Source organism: Lissotriton helveticus, chromosome 5_1, assembly GCF_964261635.1.
Source record: "Lissotriton helveticus chromosome 5_1, aLisHel1.1, whole genome shotgun sequence".
NCBI classification, from domain to species: domain Eukaryota; kingdom Metazoa; phylum Chordata; class Amphibia; order Caudata; family Salamandridae; genus Lissotriton; species Lissotriton helveticus.
In genome coordinates this window covers 390,661,148-390,684,261 of record NC_136065.1, presented here as the reverse complement: position 1 = coordinate 390,684,261, position 23,114 = coordinate 390,661,148, and the positions used below count along the sequence as shown (strand labels likewise).

The following is a 23,114-nucleotide window of genomic DNA, read 5'->3' as shown; positions in this document are numbered from 1 at the left end:
AAACAAAGTGTCAACAAGATGTCCATAAAATGAATCTATTCTAAAAAGCACCTGATGTTGTAGCAACAAGCATGACCATTCACACAGAGATATAAAGCGCTAAGTGATAGCTAAAATACAACAATGTAATAAAATACTAGAAAGGTCCTATATAAGAAAACGGAGTCATCTTCACAAACCTATTTATATGGAAATTCTTTAAGGACCTCCACAACCTCAAGCATATTTCTCAGATGCTTGCATGGAACAAAATGCAGGTGTTACCATAGATATGCCACAATAAAAGTAACAAATACTTAGCATGCATATGCCAACAAATTATGGAAAGAGGAGAACATACCAGGGCATGTATGAAGCGGTGCTACTACTGTTCATGCCTACACCAAATCCGCATTTGGTTTTATTATTTGAGTTTTTTCCAAAATGCTACTATTTTTTGGTAGCAGGTTGCACTGGTTCTACCCAAATGCACGTCACCGATGCCTCCACAAATATTACCCACATAAGATCTTCAGCGCTCGATTCCACAATCAGTGAGGCACTAACCTCAATGGCTAAAAAGGGATAGTGCCCTGTTCGGACCATACGACCTGGAGAAGAAAGGAAGGCCATGGCCACTGTCGACTACTTGTTCTCATTCATACTCAGGCGACACACTGCAGAGTATTTTTTATCACTGGAGCGCCTTAGGGTCCCCCAGCATTACATCATGACCCAGTCCCCTCCATAGAAATAATCACTTCAAGAGGAGGGTCCGTCATAGGGTCCTATTTTATGCACAAAGTTATAGGACGGGATGAGGTCCCCATGGCACCAAAGCAAGGGGAAACGGTCATCTTGCAAACCGAGACAAGAAGGAAGGTCCTCTCACAACCAAGCAAAGGTAACAATGCTACTTTCAACTAAGGCCAGAGGCTAGGGCTCTCGCCTAGTCCTGGCTAAAGGGGTGCCATTGACCGAAATCAGGACTCCCTCATTACTGAAATAAAAGGCAGAGATCCCCTGGTCACTGAGGCAGAGCAAAGGTCCCTTGGTGAGATGGGGCAGAAGTTACTGCATAAGAGAAACAGAGGAGGCGTTCCTTCTAAACATGGCAGGGCAGGGGACACCATGTAATGGGGGAAAGGAATTGACCACCTTGTAGGTGTGTCTGGACTTGGCAAATGGCAACTGTTAACCATGGCAGGGCAGAAATCCAAAGGTTTAACCGAAGACGAACACACGTAATCTGTTAAATAACGCAGGCCAAAAGTCACCTGGGAAACAAAACAGGGCAGAGGTCAACCTGCAATCCAACAGAGCGGATGTTACTTAGTAACCACAGAGCAGAGGTCACCCTGCAACTAAAGCAGGGCAGGTGTGACCTTGTAAACAAAACGGGCAAAGTTCATCTTGTAATTGAGCAGCAGGGTAGAGACCGCCTTGTAACCAAGGCAGGACAGGTGGTTATCTAGTCACAGGGGCAATTTAGGAGCTATATATCTATGTAGTAATGACCCATTACTGACAGAAAGGACTAGATGTTCTACTCTTTTGAACATTTCCCATAGTCGAAAGCAACAGATAGGGACTGGATGACCTGGCCTGTGGATGTTACTTTTAAAGCTGTGTAAGACTTGCTGTTCACATTTTCGTCGATTTAAGTCATCTAGCAGCTAAATGTCTATGACTTTAAAACAACACATACCCATAAAGCAGTGCATGATCGATGTGCTCACACAGCCTTTGCAAGACCTTGTCATGGTTCCGAATGGCGGGGGTCTCATCCTCACAGGCAGCAAAGTAACTCTGTAACTGCAAAAAAGAGCAAATAAAGACCTTTGTTAGATACGGCATATGTAGAGCATGGTTGCACGACTAAATGTATTCCACCTGCACTTAAAGGCCTGCCATCAAAGGAAGTAACATAACAAGAGAGAGGACACAAAAGAACACATCCTCTGCCAAATACGACACCACACCAGATGCATGGAAAATAATATGCCCACCAGAGAAGCATTTATGTACCTCACAACAAATTCTTTACGTGCAAGCTTGCTATAAGTTCATTCTTGAAGTACATAGGTGCATCTGATCTAGGGTTATGTACCCTTTATCAGATGGACATACGTTCGCCGTCATCAGCCACAGATATGTACCTGTCATCAGTAGCATTAATGTATAACTTCTTAAGATGTATTCTGTACACTTTCTATGCTGGTATGCCCCAGTAATGTAGGCCAAATAAGTGGTAAAAGGGACACAGCAGAATTGAGTGGGCAAACTCTCAGTACACCAAGATAAATCCAAATTTGACCGCAGCCATGATGTGCGACCACATGGTGGGAGGGTATTAAGCTTGTTCAACTAGGCTGTGGCTTTTGAGTGCAAAGAGTCCCAACCCAAATGGTTGGTAGGATATCATGCTCACTTTGACCCAATACAAATGAGAATTCAAGAGGCCATAAAGCTTTTTGGAATGAGTCTAAAAACTGAAACTTTAAAGCCTGGTCACTCAATTTTGGAATCCGGGATGAAGGATCGTCTTATGTGAGTAGCATGGTTTAGCGATGTTCTTTTTACACCAGTCAACACCCATACATGGAAGATTAGGGATCCCAGAATCTACTCAATATAGAGAATAACGCCCCATTATTAGATTTATTTAGGTGGAAGTCTGGATCTATCAGTTAATTCCTCGAGATACAATTATTCTAGTGTATCTGATATGGTAGCCCCAAATCTAAATCGTGATCAATTTGAAGAAAAATCACAGCGTAGAGTACTGCAGTCATCATTTTAATTTCAGGATCACAGTTCAAGAAAAGCCCACAATAAATACACACACAATAAATATATATATTATATATATTTAGTTTAATATTACCTACTGGCCAGTAGGTAGTCATAGTCAGGACCTACTTTCCATAGGAAGAGTGTTTTTTTTTTTTATTTGACAATATCCTTGGAGTCTTTTGACGAATCCGATGCTCACAAACTTTTTCAAAACTACTAGGACGCTCACTTCAGCTGCTGTCTTGAAAGTTTCGTGGTGATCCATTAAGGAGGGTCTTCAAAAAGGGTTTTTCCCCATGTTAATTCCCATGTAGATTTTAGACACGACTACAGCCCAAACTGCTGAACAGATTTACACCAAATTTGGCAGAAAGGTAGCTGTTGGTCCAGAAAGCAGCCTTTTTGTACATTGGCAGAAATCCGTTAAATGGTTTTGAAAATGTGAAGGAAAATCCAAATTTGTATGTATAGGGATGCAGTTCCTCTGAGGATCCGACAGTCCCCGTGCTCAAATCTGATTGGCTGCCAACATTTCAAACCAGAAGTTTTAACAGCCATCTTGGGACTCTTTCAGCCGAGTCCCACAAAAAACGTTTTTTTTGTTTGTTTTTTTAAAAGAAAAGGGGGCAGGGTAGGAATACCCTGACCTTCTGGATGTGGTGGTAGTTAAGAGGGACCCTGCCTTGGTAAAAAGCAAGCATTTTATTAAAAAAGCTGCGCTGGATCAGTGGCCCCCGCCGGAAAAAGAAGCAAGGGCTCCCGTGGTTCTCTAGTGGCCGGTGGGCCAGGTCCTGGGGGTATGAGTATTTATATAAAGGAGTCCCCCCTCTCCTAGAGCTTATGAAAGCCCTGGGGACCGTCAACTCCCCGGGGATTAGATAAACATTGGAGGGGGGGCTATGCGCCCCCCCTCGTGGATGGATGGCCCTGGGGACTACCACCCCTCAAGGCCAGCTCCTGCTACCTCCCAAGGTGCCCACCTTCAGAGGCAGCTGTTTGCTTTTGCGTAGTGGGAAGAGACAGCTCTCACCAAGCAAAAGCAAAAATAACTCTGCTTTCTGCAAGTAGGAGCTATCAAACAGCTCCAGCTTGCAGAAAGCGGAATAAACGTGCAGGGAAACCGATGAAAACATTGCTCCGACAGACCGGGTGCTGCTTTTCAGCAGCCCCTTGTCTGTCAGAGCAATGCAGGAGGCTGTGAGACTGCAGGAACCATGGGGGCCTTCAGACTCCCCTCGCAGACCCAAAGGGAGGTCACTGGGTGCCCTAGGAGCACCCAGAATAGAAAGGCTGAGCCCGAAGTGATGGGGGTCTCCGGGGTGAATTTGCCCAAGGCCAGGGCGAGGGCACAGGGCCCCTCTCCCCTCTTGGGCCGAATTGGCAAAAGGAGGGGGTGGAGGTGTGGCCCATCCTCCCCAAAGTATAATGGCCTGGCCCCGGGGAATGGAATCCCCAGGGCCGAAATCGGCCCGTGGAGGGGGGACCCAAATGGCCCCCTTCCCACCTCATAAAAATAGAAGGTAAAAAAAGCCTGGGCCCCGGGGGATGCTGTCCCCAGGGCCGAAATCGGCCCTAGGAGGAGGGCTACACAGCCCTGACTCCCTAATTTAAGTTATTAAAATTATTTAAAAGTCCGGGCCCCAGGGGGGTGGCCACTCTCCCCCATTCAAATATGGCCTGGCCATTCACACACCCACTCAAAGACCTACTTACCCACTCACAGACCCACACACAGAGACCCACTCCTATTTACACAGCCACTCAGACTCACACACTCTCATAAACCCTGTGAGACACTTATGTAGCCACTCCCAAGCCCACAAAGACACACACACACACCCAATGACAAAGCCATTGAGACACTCACTCACACACCCGCTGTGACACTTAAGCATACACTCCCACAATCACTCTCAAAGGCTATAGGTTACACTTCGGAAATACATTTTAAAAACCTCAGAAATTTACAGGAAAAAAACAACAAAGGTTACAGGGACACTATAGTTAGGAATCAATAAAGTGGTGTAAGCAAAGGATTTGCATTTACATCCCCTCATGGAGGCACTCCGGGAAGTTCATAGAAATGACTCTTGTGTTGGTTTCAAAGAAATGAGTTTATTCCAAACGTATTTCACATTTGTGGAGTATATTGCTCCATTTCATCAGTTTATAGATATTATCAGCATATCGATACAATGAAAACCGTGAATCTCCGATGCATTTCGGGCTGTCCGCCCTTTGTCAAGGAGAGGCTGAAAAAAAGGAAATAGAGCCCAGGTCAGGGTGGGGAGGTAATGGAAGGTGAAAGCGGGGGGGTCAATGTGGGCCGATTAGATGGTTAACAAGTGCCGATCAATGGGTGAGTTGACGTGGGAGTTAGAATAAATGTGATGAAAAATGAAATAGAAGTGCTCAACGGAGGGTGAATCACTAATTAAAAATGCACGACAAGCGCATGTAAGTGCGAAGATTAACTGTCGGGTGAGGACGTGGATGATATATTAGCTCGCTGTGACGTCCAGAACGGACTGTAAGAGGTTCGGTACTTACTAGGTGATACGCGCCGTGGCGGTCAGGAAAGATAACGCGACGGTCTGGGAACGCGGTGTGGTGAATCGAAAGATAAATTACATAGGTGCAACATAAAAGACGGACTAAAAGGTTCGTAAATGGTGGCCATCTTAGAATGGGGAAGGAAGGAAACTGATGAGGGACTAAGAAAGGCTGAAAAAATGAAAAATGAAAAAACGAGGGTTCAATGAGGATAGGATAAAGAGCAATGCAAGTAGTAAACACAAATAAATCACAGGTAACAACTATATTCTAAACGATCGTTTAGTCCATAGGGCTTTAAAGTTTGCAGACGGAAGGTCCATTCCAGTTCTTTCTGCAGTAGCAGTTTACGATTGTCAATTCCTTCTCTTCGTGGGACACATTCAAGAACAATGAATTGCAGTTGTGCAATGGTGTGGTGGGATTCCTGGAAGTGTGTAGCAATGTTGGATCTCTCTTGTTTGGTACGTATGTTGGACTTATGTTCGTTGATACGAACCTTGATTTTTCTTTCAGTTTTGCCAACATATAGTTTGCCACATGGGCATTTTAGGGCATAGATGAGGTTCATAGAGTCACATGTTGCGTTTACTCGTAGTTTGATAGAGGTACCTTTCATTGGATGTTTAATTTGATTTCCTCTGATTAGACAGTTGCAGTTGTTGCAATTTTGGCATGGTTGGGTTCCTTTGAATTTTTGTTGGACGATTGGTGGTGAGGAGAGAATCTCTTTAATGTTCTTACCTCGCGTGTAAGCGAACAGCGGAGGGTTATCAAAGATGTTCCGGAAATCTGGTTCAATTTGGAGAATGGGCCAATGATTTAGAATGATTTTTTTTAATTTATTGGTGGCTGTGGAGAATTTGGAGACAAGGACCATGCGTTGAGCAGGAGGTTTAATGTTCTTCACTAGACTTTGTGGTCTAGTGACGTTGGCAACACGTGTTTCTGCTTCGTTGATGATTGCTTGGGGGTACCCTCTATCTAAGAACCGTTGGTGCATTTCCTTGATGCGATGGGTGTAGGTGTCTTGTTCAGAGACAATACGTTTAATGCGCAACATTTGTGAGTAGGGCAGGTGTTTTTTGAGAGACCCTTGGTGGAAACTCTGATGATGTAGTGTATTGTTACGGTCGGTGACTTTGCGATGCAAATCAGTGATTATTTTCTGATTGTGGATTTTGACCTGTACGTCAAGGAAAGGAATTTCTGTACTGCTTGTCTCCCAAGATAGGAAAATTCGTGGATCCTTGGTGTTGAGGTCCGTGAGGGCCACATTGAGTTCTTCTTGTGAGTTCGCCCATAGGAAAAAAAGATCATCTATGTATCTTACGTACATTTTTAGTTTGCCATGAAATTTGGGATTCTCATATATGTAGCTTTTCTCAAAGTTCTCCACTATAGTTAGGCTCAGATGTCACTCGTACTAAACCAGTGAAATTCAGTAGCTATAGTTACCTGAGCTAACTGTAACTTACACCCCCAGAGTGCACTGCTTATGACCTCACAGCTTGTTTCCTTCCCAGTATAAGAATTGGCTTGGTAGTTTGGTTTGCCCTGTTCCCATCATGCACTGGGACAGGAACGGACTAATTTGCATATAGCCAAGTTCTGAGCTGGGATGGTGCAGTGAGCTAAAAAACGGTGATGGATCAAGCCCTGATCTTTGGACTGGGTAAGAGTGGTCTGCTTAATTCAGGCACTCTGTTCATCACCACCCCCTTTTCTGAATCATTTTGTCCACCATAAGCGTGGAAGGGTATACTCAGATGTGAGTCCCTTGCTCATTGCACCATCAGGATTCAAGCAAGCCGGGCCGACGACGCCTGAAATGGCAGAAACCGGTCCCCGGTAGCTTGTTTCCTTCCCAGTATAAGAATTGGCTTGGTAGTTTGGTTTGCCCTGTTTCCATCATGCACTGGGACAGGAACAGACTAATTTGCATATAGCCAAGTTCTGAGCTGGGATGGTGCAGTGAGCTAAAAAACGGTGATGGATCAAGCCCTGATCTTTGGACTGGGTAAGAGTGGTCTGCTTAATTCAGGCACTCTGTTCATTACCACCCCCTTTTCTGAATCATTTTGTCCACCATAAGCGTGGAAGGGTATACTCAGATGTGAGTCCCTTGCTCATTGCACCATCAGGATTCAAGCAAGCCGGGCCGACGACGCCTGAAATGGCAGAAACCGGTCCCCGGAAGCTTGTTTCCTTCCCAGTATAAGAATTGGCTTGGTAGTTTGGTTTGCCCTGTTCCCATCATGCACTGGGACAGGAACAGACTAATTTGCATATAGCCAAGTTCTGAGCTGGGATGGTGCAGTGAGCTAAAAAATGGTGATGGATCAAGCCCTGATCTTTGGACTGGGTAAGAGTGGTCTGCTTAATTCAGGCACTCTGTTCATCACCACCCCCTTTTCTGAACAACCCCCTTTTCTGAATCATTTGGTAAAAAAGCAAGCATTTTATTAAAAAAGCTGCGCATATGACTGTTAGTGACATCAATGATGACATCTCAAATGACATCACTCATGACATCATCCAGTGAGTGTGAGTATGTTCTAAGAGTTAGTGAGTGTTAAACATTTATACTAAGGTAAGTGGCTGTAGAAGTGCCTGTGTGGGTGAGTGAGTCAGTGTGTAAGTGGTGTATAGACAAGTGAGTGGGTAGGTGAGAGACTGTATACGAGTGAGTGGGTGAGTTTTTGTATGGCTGAGCGAGTGGGTGTATGAGTGAGTGGCTGTGTGATTATCTATATGGTGACTGATCAGGTACATAAGTGTATATATGGGAGAGTGAGAGGGTAAATGAGGCTGTATGGGTGCATAAATTGGTGTTTCAGTGGGTGTATGGGTGAATGAGTTTGGTCTGTGATATGACAGAGGGCTGCATTGATGCCAGCAAGGCGGAGGTCAGGGGGCGGGGGGGGGGGGGAGTTTTGGGGGTTCGTTGGCAGTAAGGTAGGTGTAGGGTAAGTAAGGCATATACATCTAGAGTCAAATTTCTGACCCAGTTTGTGTCACTCTTCAACCAAGCTAGGTGGTGCAAGAGCAGCGCAAACAAAGTCATATTTTTTAAGCCACACGAAGCCACTTCCCATTGATTTAAATGGCTTCAAATATATGGAGTAATGCAACGCAGCGCAAATAGCTGTGTTGCGTTACTCTGCGCAATGGAGGCATTGTGTGGGTCTACCACTCAACTCCCATGGCATTCCTTGATTTACGAAACCTGGTAAACCTGTGAATGCGCCAGAAAGATATGCCTCCCTCTGTGAGTCTTAAGGTTTTTTTCCTCTTTCTAGGTATGATGCATTCTGCAGCACAGACAGAAAGAGGACAAAAAGTCTCTGGATTGTTTTTGAGCAAGAAGGTGCCCCTTCCTGCACAAAAACAATCCTGCCAATAACAGAGGCACTCTTTCATACGGTGTAAGGATGCCTGCATTGGCGCTAGGCTGCCAAAACCGCACAAATGCAAGGGGAAGAGACAGAAATGCGCTTTATTGGATAAATACGACAATTCCCTGTACTTTTCAAGTGACGCATGTCAGCGCAACAAGGTGACTTGCTAAGTTGCCCTGCACCACAAGGGACATAAATATGACCACTAGTGGATGAAATGCATAATGTGCAGTCAGAAAACCTGAGATTAATCCTGGCTTCTCCACTTTACCAAACTGTGTGATCCTAGGCAATTGTTTTATTTCCCTTTTTCTTCATTATCACTTCTAAGAGGACATCGAAAAACAGGGCTTCACAATGTGCGCTGTACAAAACCTTCTCCTGTGTTTGATTAATAAACTATAATGTTGTTCATTTATAATAGGAACCCAGGCAACCCAAAGAGTGCACATAACTGACTTGCCCTCTTTGTTCATTATTGGTATTTTGGTCAGGTGGGGCAGGGGTTAGGGGGCTGAATATTTCCAAATTCATGTTTGAAAACTATCACTTTAAAAAAAAGTTGTCAATGCACTGATATGATCTCATTTACTAAGGTGAAACACTTCTGCATGTTAATCAATATTACATTTTATACAGACTTTATCATCATCATCAAGATTACTTTATTCGGTATACAACAATACCATAAAAGTACGACACAAATTAAAATCACAAGGATTGGGGCCTAATACATAAATACCTATACAATCAGTGCAAAAATGTTAACAGATATCTATACAATTCATCTCGAGTAATACAATTAAAAACTATGCTAAAAATTAGAGGATCTGGAACTCCTGAACAGGTTACATTTGAAGTGAGCCGGGAATGGAACAAGGGAAGTATAAAACAAGCATGATGGGGGGGGGGACCCCTCCAACGTAGTTCACTGTAAAAACCATCATGAGTACTAGTGCAAAACATTAACTTCAAGTGCCATTATCCAACATCTTTAGTGTTTCTCAATCTTGCGGCCATCCTAACAGTGCAAAAAAGTGTAAAAACCTCTTCTGACAGTTTTAAAAACAGCAGAGCCACCTTTGCCTGTTTGAACCTAGCATTCTTTAAAATACATTTTAAAAATAACTTCCTGGGGTGAGCGTAGATGGGGCACAACAAGACAAAGTGGAGCGTGTCCTGCGGAGACTTTTGGTCGCAGCCGCAGGGGACCCTCAACTCGATAGATGTTATGTACCCAGAAGGATTCCCCAGTGTATGATGAAGTAGGTTAAACCTAAATCGAGTCCTTAAAAAGGTGTCCTGTGCATTATAGAAATAGGACAGGTATGGTTCCATACCTATGCTGGATTTAGCCAGGAGATGTGCTCTCACCGACGATTTTGCCATCTCCGTGTCTTAGTGGAAGCCATTTTCTGTAGGAATGCTGACTTAACAATAGCCTTATCCCGGGCTACCAATTTTCTCGGGTTATTAAAATAATTAGCATGGCCCAGACCTGAGAGGGTCTCCCTTAAGTATTTAAGCCAGGGGATGTTTCACCCATACTCCCTGGTGATGCAATCTTTTATTATCTGCTGGCTTAAAGCAGCTTCAGGGTTAGTCCATATTTTAATCCAACACATAAGAGGTTTCAGTTGAATCCTATCTCTGATGTAAGTGAGACCCAGTTCTTCGTGAATCGAGTGGGAAGGTGTACTCTCGGGGACTCGGAGTAGTCGCCGTGGGAATTTGTTTTCTTCAATTTGGATCCTCGATGGGTCAATGAAGCCCCTAACTTCACTGCTATATAATGTTTTGGCATTACAGATGGCTTTGTACAAATTCAGGATTTGTTCAGGTGCCCAGCGACCCAACCTGTGTGCAAAGTTCATGATTGCCCCAGAAGAGCTAGTAAGAATTCTGTATTTCTCATCTGACAGTGTTTTGAAACAAATGCGGCTGTCAAGTAAAATTCCCAGATAAGAAAATGCCTGCACTTTTTCCAAACAGTGGGTACCGATCCTGTAATTAAATTTCCTGCATGACCTTTTTCCCATCTCCTTGATCTATGATTTGGAGAGATTGGCAGACAAATCCAGGTTCTCCATGAAGTTGACAAAGCCATCTATGAGGTGCTGAAGGCCCCGCACAGTGCGTGACAAAAGCACTGCGTCGTCCGCGTAAAGCAAGACAGGGATCCCTCTTCTTCTTATCCTCGGACAGTCCACCCCTAGTGCTCCCAGCGCCTTGTCTAGGCCATTAATATATAAACTAAATAAAAAAGGCGCCAGAATGCAGCCCCGTCTCACACCCCTAGAGCATGGGAAGGAATCGGAGGTATCTCCCTCGTCGTTGTATCTGACCTGGGCTGAGGTGTACTGATGCAGAGTACTTAGAATATTGACCAGGCCTGTGTCGACACCCAAGGCCCCCAGTAACTCCCACAGTTTCTTACGATTGACCCGATCGAAAGCTGCTGTGAGGTCCATAAATGCCAAGTACACGTCTCATCACTAGCGACGGTGTACTTGGCTACCAGGAGGTAGAGGTTGAGACATTGCTCAGAGGTTGAACGACCCGGCCTGAAACCGTACTGTGTATCCGAAATGATGTCATGTTCATCCTCCCAGTCCATAAGCCGATTAAGAATGGCCCTCCCCATGACTTTCACTGTTACATCGATCAGGGAGATAGGCCTGTAACATTGTGGGTTGTCCCTGTTGCCATTTTTAAAAAATCGGCACGATTATCACAGTGGATCAGGATGAAGGCATGCCTGACTCCACTGCTGTATTTATCACTCTAGTTAAAATGGGCGCCCACATGTCTACCTGAGTCAGTAGGAGATCTGGGGGGGATCCCATCTGGGCCCGGGGCCTTGTTCCGGGTCAGGCCCTCAATTCCCGCCTTTATTTCTCCCAAGGAGAAAGGAGTTTGGGCAACCCTTCTATTTCCTATCTCTACGGGTGGCGCTAAATTGCTCATACTATCATGATTGTAGAGGCCTTGAAAGTGCTCCAACCAGGCCTCTGGCAGGACATGGCATGCAAGCTTGGATTTATTCATGTCCCGTTTGTTTATTATTTTCCAAAATGCGGTTGTATCCCTTGATTCGGCCGCTTGCCTCAAATTCTCCCAAGCCTGGTGCTGCAGTGAGATTTTGTGGTATTTTAATGCCTGTTTATACCGCCCCCTGAAGATGGACACCATTGTCTTAAGACTTGTCTTTGGGGACAGACTTTAAAGCTACCTTCAGTTCCCTCAAGGCACTTGAGCATTGCCGATCGAACCACCTAGGTATGTCCTGTTCCACTCTTGGCATTCTACGCCTAAGCAGGCATTCGATACATTATGCAACTCCCTCAAATGCTATAATTAGGTCCGTCCCCTCTACTGTTGGATCTAAACACTTCCAAACCTGTTGATCATTCTCCGTGAGTAGCGCCCTATAACATTTTTCACAGTTAGTGTTAGACCATCTCAGTCTCCTTCCTTGGTCGGTGGCTGAACTTGAACCACCCATCTGCTTTCGATGTAAATGCTTAACTGAATCAGGGTCCCTTATGATCAACACCAGGGGGTTATGATCACAAAAAGCACTAAATTCTACATTAAAACGTATGATCCGGCACTTTAAAAAGCTCGGAACAAAAATAAAATCGATAACAGAACTCCTTGCCTTGCCTTTAAAAGTTGGATGAATCCGATGGTCGGCACCCACTCGGATCAGATCCATCGTGTGGTCTGAGGGTATTTATGCCCAGGAGCTTGCTTAACTCGAATCCCTCCCTAGTATGTTCCATATGCAGTCCCTTTTCCCTTGGACAAGAGGACCATTCCCCCTCGCTACTAATCAGGTGGGGGCACAAATGGCAGTTAAAATCTCCCAATAACACCAATTGAGCGCTTACAACACCAAGCACTTCAATTACTGCCAGCCTGTGTTCCAGTTCGGCCAGGCAGACTAGGGTCTGTCCGCCTGTGATGGCATTGTAAAAGTTGATAAAAATTAATTTTAGGCCCTTGTTCGTGTACCTTATTCCCTGTGTACAATTTGAGTTCCAGGCTAGGTCCTCCCATTTCCCCTGTAACCTCAGGTCCACATAAGTAATTAGGCCTCCCTTAGCTCGCCCTGACGGGGATTTACGCGCTAGGACAAAATACATTTTGTAGCCTTCCAGTGCTAATGCGCTACAGTTTGCCTCCCACGTTTCTTGCAGACAGATAATATGAAATCTCCTAATGTAGACTAACCAGTCCTGATTTTTTAATTTACTGGACAGTCCTGCTACATTCCAAGAGATAATGTCAATGTTTCCCTGCCCTCCTACTAGTGGGGTTTTGGGCCTGTGATCGATATGCACACCTAAAGGTGCAACGAGACTGCATGGATTTGCTCTCTACATACAACCTGCTATGGGCTCCCAGACTGATAAGGGGAGTGGATACCTCGGCCGTCGCCACAACTATCTCTCCTTTGTCCCTATTAGGGGGCACATCCTCCCGTGACCCCCAGTCAGTCTGGTTCGCTTAAAGCAGAAACGTTTTGGAGTGGCGTATATCGGTTAAATGACGGGGCTAAGTGACCCTCCCAAGTTGACCTCGGTGGATTTCGCCTCAAGTCTTCACAAATATTTGAATGCATCAAGTCCCTATAAAAGAAACTGAGTGGAAGCAATCTGATACTTGTGCCACCCCCACCCCTGATAGATCCCCTTCCGTTGGTTATTCAAAAGTTCTATTGCCATCTCCGGGTACCTAAAATTTTAAATCACGCAATCTCCCGGGAAGCCCTTCGTATTGTTTCCGATCCAGGACACTCTTCTTGCCATAAGGATGTGTCTATGATTTCTAATATTGAAACCTACATTATTGACCAGCCAGGGGACTGCTTTATTGATCAGGGAGCACGCAGTTTCTTCTCTCTCCTTGCCGCATGCCGGGATCCCTCTAAAAACCACAGTGTAGGGGCTTGAAGCCGGTGGGAGGTCGAGTACAGGTAGACCCCGGGTGTTCGGTGCCTAGTCCGCTATTAATAACTCTGTTTCATAAGGTATAGTGGCTCTACCCTCCGGGAGTCTAGTTACTATAAGGGTGTTAGGTCTGCCCATTGACTTCCCTGTTGCTTGGTGGGCCTGGGTCCTTACCCTTGTTGGTTCCCTCTAATGTGCCCTTCTTTGCCACCTCCTTCCTAATCATGGGCCGATCATGTGCATTATTTACCCCCGGCGCTTTGTTTCATATGTGCTTCCTTGGGGTGTATACTGATCTCGACATCCCCCGTCCCGTTAGACCCTAGCCCCCTCTTCAATGAGGCCTGGGCACTACCTTGTGCGAGTAGCCGGGAAAGTTGCCCCTCGATCACATTCAGTCTCTCATATAGAGGCCCCAACTGGGAGGTTAATATTATATCCAGCTTGGACAATAATTCACTATCCCTTCCCTGCAACGTCTCTGTCTCCCTACAGTCCTGACACTGGGTAGAGATTGCGGGCACCCCTTCTTCAATGACCCCCTTCGCTTTGGCTCCTCCCCTCTGTCTTGATTTTTTCGATATATGATGTCCCCTCTCCTTGAGCTATTACCTGGGGCCTTGGCGTCAGCTAAAGAGGTGGTCATGGTTGATATGCCCTTGGCCTGCAAGGCCTTTTTGGATCGGGTGACCACCTCGCCGCGGTCCCTTGGGGTGAGTCTTTTATCTGACATATCTGAAGGTATCACGTCCTCCTCTTCCCCTGACCCTACTAATTCAGGTGTCATAGAAATGCGGCCTATAGTGCCCTCCATCTCTTGTATGATATTATGTGTCTGGCTCAAATCATCGCCAAAGGACTCGATGGCTTGTGGCGATGGATCCACCCCCTGTGGTAATAAGGTGGTGTGAATTATAGCCTTGGTAGTAATACTGATTGCCGTATTAGGTTGGCCGGGGGGGATCCCAGCGAGAGGGGATGTACACCTAGCTATAGAACCCATGGAAGATCTCTTGTATTCATTTAGCTTGTCCAGGGAGAGTCTTTTTTCTGTTAACTGGATTTCGTGGGTTAAAAGGGACTCAGCCCTTGTTAAACAAGCATTTGCAATGCAATAGGTCTCGCATTAGGAAAGTTTGAGCTATTGGTCTTGTAAATGACAATTTTTTTTATTTATGTGTTGGTTTTGAAAATAGTTAAATTAATCGCTTTGTCATTTACAATGCCAATAGTTTTAACTTTCGCAAATGTGACACCTATAGCATTTGTAATGCAACATGTTTTGTATTTACGTGATTTAGCTGTATTGATATTACAAATTACAATGGCTTTTAATTTTTTTAAATAATTAATACTTAAATAAAAGTGATTTTAATTTATAATGGCAATAGCTTAAACTTTTGTAAAAAAACGTTTGTGAAGATTATGTTCAGTGTATTTTATTGTGACGAAAATCCAAGAACAGAAGTGAAATATTAACATCTTTTTGTGACATTTGTAATAAAGTTTGAAACATTGAGAGAACATATTTGAACCAGTTGTTGAATGGTTGCGCAGATTGATGCTGGGGTGGTGCTGAGTGGTGCTGGGGTGGTGCTGTGGTGATGCTGAGTGGTGCTGTGGTGGTGCTGAGTTATACTGGGATGGTGCTGAGTGATGCTGGGGTGGTGCTAAGTGGTGCTGTAGTGGTGCTGTAGTGGTGCTGAGTGATGCTGTGGTGGTGCTGAGTGATGCTGTGGTGGTGCTGAGTGATGCTGTGGTGGTGCTGAGTGATGCTGTGGTGGTGCCGAGTGAATGTGGTGGTGCTGAGTGATAATGTGGTGGTGCTGAGTGATAATGTGGTGGTGCTGAGTGATAATGTGGTGGTGCTGAGTGGTGCTGGTGTGGCGCTGAGTGGTGCTGGTGTGGCGATGAGTGATGTTTTGGTGTTATTTATTTATTTTGGTGTTGCGCTGAGTGATGCTGGTGTTGGGCTGATTGCTGCTGTGCTGTTTCTGAGTGGTGCTGTGGTGGTGTACAGTGATGCTGGTGTGTCCCTTAGTGATGCTGGTGTGGTGCTGAGTGGTGCTGTGGTGGTGCTGAGTGGTGCTGTGGTGGTGCTGAGTGGTGCTGTTGTTGTGTTGACTTATGCTGGGCTGGTGCTGAGTAATGTAGTCATTTTGTTGAGTGTTGCTGTGTTGGTGCATAGTTTTGTTTTTGTGGTGCTGAGTGGTGCTGTGTATTTGCTTTGGTGGTGCCAACTGATGTTTTGGTGGTGCTGAGTGGTGCTGTGGTGTTCCTGAGTGGTGCTGTGGTGGTGCTGAGTAGTGCTGTGGTGGTGCTGTGGTGGTGCTGAGTGATGCTGTGGTGGTGGTCGAGACCTAAAAATACGTGGTGCTTTATAGACTCTTAACATAACACCATTGCACTCCACTGACAGACAAGAGACACAACATACATCGCCATCATGTTGGAATGGAAAAAAGATAGGAGCAAACCTGAGGTCGGTTCTGTGGTGGTGAACGGGGCACCCGAGAGACTGAGGGAAGAACAAAAAAAACGAAAAAAAGACAAGCATTGGAAATGCAATAGGTCTCGCAATAACGCGAGTCTGAACTATTAGCATTGTAAATGATAATGCCCTTTATTTTTGCGTTCTGGTTTTTGGAACATAAATAAAAGGCTTTGTCATTTACAAGGCCTATAGCTTAAATTTGCGTTAAAACGAGACCTATTGCATTGCAAATGCTTGTTTAGAGCACGTCCCCCACAAGCACCTTTAACGCTCAGTCAAGTGATAGAACATGAGGACTGATCCAGTATTTCACCATTTTCCTGATTACCCTGCGTTTTCTGGCATTTAGTTCTGCACGGTCATTCTTCTGCCCACGCCCCCCCCCCCCACATGTCACCTAAAGTGTCCCCCAGTTCCCTTTCCAGCGTCCCCAGTGAAGCATTACTTATTCCTCTCACCGTCTAAATGGGTGGAAATGTGCCGGTTTACTGCTTTATATGGAGGGCATTTCAATTATGGTACAAATAGACCTGTTTATGGGCTTTCGATTCTTTCCAAAACGTCATTACTGGGCCATTTAGTGCACTTTATGTTTTTTACTGAGACGAGTCTCATTCGGATGTATCTCTCGTTCTGGGGATTGAAGTGACGTACATCTCTCTATGTGACGTGTTCTGGGGACCCTTTGGCACCCCTGTGGCTCGAGAAGCCCCGCACCAGAGAGAGGGAAAGAGACAAAGTCCGAAAAAGAGGCACGAGGAGGGAAAGGAAAAAAACAAAAAAACATTTGTGACAGAGGCAGGGGACAGGCCAGGAAGGAGGGGTGGAAGGACGATAGCTAGAGGGAAGGGATGAAAGAAAGGGGGAGAGGAAGCGAGTATGGGCGGAAGTAAGAGACGAAGCAACAAACAATGGAAGGGATGAAGGAAGAAAGGGACGACGTACATATGGGAACGAAGGAGTAAGAGGAACGGAAGCAAAAACAAGAGGAAAAAGTGACATGTGCAATTACAAGTAGAGGTAAAAAAAAAAAAGGCAGATAAGACCAGGGAGACATGGACGAGAAGGAAGACACTGGAGAAGAGACGGAGCAAGAAAAGTCAAGGCAGGAGCTGTACGAGGTTGTTCTAAAAAAACAAATCTTCTGGTCGTGACGTGCGATCATTGGAGGGGGTGCAAGGGATGAGGGAACACGGCCTGGGGGAAGCTGGCTGGGGAGGGGGAGGAGAAATGCAAGATAGTTAGGGGAGGAGAAGCCGAGAAGCCGCAGAGCGCACGCTGGGGGAAGCCCTTTGATGTGCTGTGCGGCAAATGGAGGGAGGCTGATGCGCGTTCATGTTTGAACACGTGGTTCACATGAACTGCATGAAAACGCCAGCAAAAAGCTGGTGGTTTCATGAGCATTTTGAGCACTTGAATTCTCGTTCCTCAATGCGCTTGCGCGCATTTAAGGTCACGAGACCTAAAAAAAACCATGCAAAGAAAACCCAACCTAGGTGGAAAATAATCTCCAAACAAAAGGGCTGTCAAATCAGAAACACAGTTAAGAACAGGCTGAAAATCACCTGAGAAGCCCTGACCTCAGGGACATACTGATTTTGCCTGCCTGCCATGTAAAACTGTTTGTAGATGTGCTTATTGCAGTTGGTGACTACAAATGGTTTGTTTGTTTTGGGTTTTTTCCTTTTTTTTCTAAAACGAAATGTAAGCCCAGGTACGTTCACCTCCTGAAGTCATGTGGTGCCTTTAAACTGCCGAATGAAGGCATAACCCACTGGAGTTTTAGTAAAGTCTGACAAACTCAAATGTCTTATAAAACGAAAGGTATAGTCTATTTTTTGTAAAGGTAGACTCTAACTGCACATTCAAAAACACATCTTTAATTAGGTCTTATTGTAAACGGCATCAATACAATTTTCAATTCGAGATGAAAAGGCAGCCAGCAATTCCTGTAGCTGAAAAATAGTCCTGTGAACGAGTACAGATTTACACCTGCGGGAAAAATACCCGATTTATTCAAAGCCATATCACGGTTCGAGGTCTGAAAATGGCCATTCAGTCTTCCGCACCTAACTTGGCCGTAGGACAGGCAGTGACACTTCAGTTCTGCTATGAGCCCAACCTCCAAGGACAATGTGGCAAAAACAACAACGAAACACATGTAATGACTACACGGCATAACATTTAATGATAATACCATTTCGGTTTTTCAGCAATCAGGAAGTGCATGTAATATTTTTTTTAAATAACAACCCTTACTGAAAACAACAAACACTCAAACGTTCGTGGTAGATGTGGGCGAGTCAACAAACAGGGAGAGCCACACGGCTCTATGAACCCAGGCATGAAACGAGCGAGCCCCGAAAAATTGTTGCCATGTAAATAATACAACCATCATGTTCAAATATGAAACATTTTCTTCAAAATAAAAATGTGTGTGTTCAACGTGTGGAAAGCGTTTCATCTTAGTACATACATCTGGTGGGAGAAGAGATCAAATATATTGGGGCAGAGACTGGGGAAAGCACCAGACACGTGAAATGTAATTATCGGCCGATTGCCGGTGTAATAAAAAGTTCACAGACCCGGTACCGGTACTTTTAAAAGTAAGCAGGTACTGTGGTATAGGGTCCTTGCACCTCTATTTTTCCATTTCAAACACTATCTCACACGTTTGTGGCTCTTGCTTTAGCGTACCAGCACTCTTGCTTTATATCTTCAGTTCTTATACCAGAAAAGTGTTCTACAAAACCTCACATCATATTAATTTCAACAGACGTTTCATGAAAACGATACTATGGCGAAATTTGAAAAATTGGGGATGACTAGAGACAGGTTCCACAATGATTTATACGGCCGACGTAAAGCACCCAATCCAGTCCTCCAGGTCAGATGTAACTGCTGCCCTACCAGCAGGGCATTCAGAGTGATCTGAAGCTGTAACTGGTGCCCTACCTGCAGGGCATTCAGAGTGATCTGAAGCTGTAACTGGTGCCCTACCTGCAGGGCATTCAGAGTGACAATGAAGGGACTGCTGCATATCTGCAGGGGATTCAGGGTCAATATGAAGATGTAGCTGCTGCTCTGCCTGCAGGGGATTCAGAGTGATCGTGAAGCTGTAAATGATGCCTACCTTCAGGGGATTCAGAGTGATCGTGAAGCTGTAACTGATGCCTACCTTCAGGGGATTCAGAGTGATCGTGAAGCTGTAACTGATGAAGAGGATCGCTGCACCTCATGTTTGTCCACGTCACTCACTACATAAAAGTCATCCCAAACGTTTATGCCACACCACTTTCAAATTTCACCAGCCGCCACTAATCTTGGTGAGAGGGAGCACTGGAGAAACAAGCTGTGAATAAATCACTTAATCAGCATTGAACGGAGAATGTTCTGCACTGTTGCTCCTTTCAGAAGAGGGCGGCGACTCTGAAGCAGGCGCAATTCCTGGCTGTTGGGAATATACAACAGTACTGCATTTTATGGCGATTGTGTTTACATCTGGAGTTTCATCAGACTTGTCATTCTGCAAGCAGATCCAAACATACGGCCTTTTTCCAAGCAAAGGTAATGCAAATTATCGGAAAAAAGCTTTGTTTCCGGGCTTCCTACATCAGTAACCTTGACCCAAGCCCCCTCCGCCCCCACTCCCACACTCACCATCAGCGCTCTTTATGCTGTTTGTCCCACAGCTGCTGCACCCCAGGGTGGCCGTGTTAAAGAACTGCGAGGCGTCGCAGGTGGCCGGCCGGGTGAGGGGGATACTGGTCTGGGCGAAGCCGAGAGAGGGGAGCAGGAGGAAGAGGCAGGCCACGGTGCCCCTGGACCGATGCATGGCGTCTGTCGGTCTGTCTGCCTGGTCTCTGCGAGCAGGGGGCGTATGTTTTACCTGTGCAGGGGGCGTTCTCGTGTGAACCACCTGTGCGCCTCCCTCTCGTGTGTGTACCTGTGACCATGGTTACCAACTTCCAAATCTCAGGTTACAGCAAAGCACCTTCGCTAGAAGGCAGAACAGCCCCACCCACCGACACCTCCCACAAGCAGAGCCCAGAGCAGCGCGCGCAGCGGCCCAGATCTGAATGGTGTGCAGTGATCAGTGTCACCGAGGCACAAGGAAGCCGGGTCCAGGACAAGCTACTCTACCCCATCCCGATTCACAGCGACCACGACAAAATGGAGGAAGAAGGCGGCTGAACCCTGAGACAAGAAAAACTTTTGAAACAATTGAGACAATGCGGTGCGTTTATGACACACAATGCTATTTTGCTTTCTTAAGTCATCTTCTTGTCTTGCTCTTACTTCAATAAAGACAAGTTTCGTATGGGCCAGGTGCGAGGAGGCGCAGAGCTGCTTTGGCTGGAGCGTCTGGTCACTGCGCATGCGCGTTTGAGCCAGTTCCTTTGGGCGGGACTTCCGTCTTCGGAAGTCCCGCGCACGCGCCCACGGAGTGCCTGAGAGCGGGGCTCCCATGCCCGAGGGAGAGCCCCGGCTACAGAAGTCCTGAATGGCGGTAAGTAGGGCTTAGTTCTAGGGGGGAGGGGGGTGCGCGTGTGTGTGTGTGTGTGTGTGTATGTGTGCGATGGCGGCGGCGGGGGGATGGGGGTCTTTGTATATGTGCGTGCGTGTGTGTAGGTGTGCTGGTGTGTGTGTGTGTGGGGGTCTCTGTGTGTGCGTGTAGGTGCGCTAGTGTGTGTGTAGATGCGGTGGCGACGGGGGGGGGGTGTGTGCCTGTGTATGCGTGTGGCTGTGTATGCGTGTGGCTGTGTATGTGCGCATGCGTGAGTGTGGCTGCGCGTGCACGCAGTCAACGCAGTCAACGCAGTCAAATCCAGCACAAGAGAAGCGCGTGGCACCCTCTTGTCCCTCATTCCCCCGAGACGGATCACTAAAGTTGTCGAGACTGGACGCATCCTTCGGATGCTAACTCCAGCTCGACCTAAAAAGCATCCAGGGTCCCCTTTACCCTCCCCCCCCCCCACCACTGAGCTTACAGCTTTACGTTTACTCATCTCACAAGTAATGGTGACAGTATCAATATATGACAGGAATAGGCCACTTTAGGGTGACAGTGCTCAGTACCTTGTAGTTGGCAGAGAGTCTGGAATGTCTCAGTCCTGCGCGCCCACTCTTTGACCACCTTCTATGGCTTGGCGGTACAGTGCTGGGCCTATAGGTGTTGCGGTCAGGCCCGACCCCCGGTCTTCTTCCAGATATATTCTAGTCCGGGAAAGTTCTATAGATCCGGGTACTTTAATAAATAAAAGTTAAGGGGGGTGGCCCATCCGGCCTCTTCCGGCCCCTGAGGGGCACGGGCGGGGCACACGCTGCGGGAGGGCCGGGCCGGCTTTGAAGGCCTCCGGCACCCTCCGCTGACGCGTTGCGTGTGCGCCTCTCGCAGCCCCCTGGGAGTTGTAGGCACAGGGAGGCTGCTGGCGCAGAAGATCGTTGGCCGTTCACCTCACGGGGGCAGTGCTGACAAGAATGGGCAGCGGAGTGCAGAGCATCCTCCCGGTCGGCAGGTAAGGCTGGGCAACAGTGTGCAAGAGTTAGGAGTGTCCAGGCGCGTCCCCTTTATCATATGTTTACACTTTTTCTGCAAGATGTCTTTAAAAATTAAGGCGTTTCTAAAGTTAAGGGGTGCAGGACAGCCTAGTTACTTCTTCTCTTTAACTTCAATTAACCTTTAAAAAAAAATGCTTGTCTGTTTATTAAACTTCTTTAGAATGTTAGTGCTGAGTTGAGTAAACAGCAGCCCAGTACTGATGTTGCCCAGGGGGCCGCATGTAAAGGGTCAGGGGGGCCGCATGTAAAGGGTCAGGAGGGCCGCATGCGGCACCCGGGCCTTACTTTGAGCATCACTGATCAAGGGTCTGCAGCACTACGAGGTGAAGCACGCCCATATACAATTCGCTCCGCCCCTCACCCTAAAACAAACAATCCAGATAACTGGAAAGGGCTACTCATTTTCTAGATGTAGAAGAGGCCAATTTCCATAATGACATTCTGAATATTGCCTATAGTAATAAAACACAATACAGAAACGTTTGATATGCTATAGGCTTATTATCGAAGTGTTAAAATGTGAAACAGTCAACCTCCATAGCAGTCCCCTTATTTTTATTTTATTTTATTTATTTAGAAAGTTTTCAGATATCAGAGCGCTTTACACCGAAGGGGTACATGAGGGAGCATAGTCAAACAAGTAAGTCAGAGGAGCATACAGTACAAATAAGTGAGGGCAAAGCCAATCATGTAAATCAATAATACAAGTGATACAAATAAGCAACGGGGTCAAACAAGTAGTACAGATCGGTGCATATTCTTTAAGGAGACCGAATTAATAGTTCAGGTGTATTTTGCCATGAGGATAGCTTTTACTTCTTTCTTAAAGAGTGTGGTGGAAGAGATGAGCCTAGTTTCGGGAGGGAGTGAGTTCCAGATTCTGGGTGCCATTCCTGAGAATGAGCGTTTATAGTTTTTTTCCTTCCGGAATCTACGAGGTTTCAGCAGAAGATTGTTTGTGCCTCTAGTGTTTCTAGCGCCGCCAGAGATTGTCAACTTCTGAGTGAGGTAGCCGGGAGAGTTCAGGTGTACCGCCTTGTGAGTCATGCAGGCGATTTTCAGATGTATTCTGGCTTCAAAAGGCAGCCAGTTCAGGGATTTCAAGTCAGGAGAAATATGAGAGTGCTTTTTTGACCCAGTGATGAGCCTCGCTGCAGCGTTTAGAGAAGCTCTTAGGGGTGCGGTAGTAGTTAGAGGGAGTCCGCAGAGGGCGACGCTGCCAATTTCTATTCGAGGGATGACTAGTGCTTGTACTGCGGTTTGGAAGTCATTGGCTGGGAGGAAAGGTTTAAGTTTCCTCAGGGTATTGATTTGGAAATTCGCTCCCTTAGTTGCCTTGCTGATGTGTTGCTGTATGTGAAGATTGGTGTCGAG

The 23,114-nt window shown here is 46.1% G+C and overlaps 1 protein-coding gene across 2 annotated transcripts in view; it reads right to left on the bottom strand.

The window, feature by feature from the left end:
• The window catches only part of PLEKHM2 (pleckstrin homology and RUN domain containing M2), a 280,987-nt gene that overhangs the window by 143,370 nt on the left and 114,503 nt on the right, over window positions 1-23,114 (bottom strand). For both annotated transcript variants that reach the window (XM_078642586.1, XM_078642587.1), the window contains exon 2: window positions 1,688-1,794. In XM_078642586.1, coding sequence (XP_078498712.1) covers window positions 1,688-1,794 — 107 coding nt within the window. The remainder of the gene's footprint in view (window positions 1-1,687; window positions 1,795-23,114) is intronic.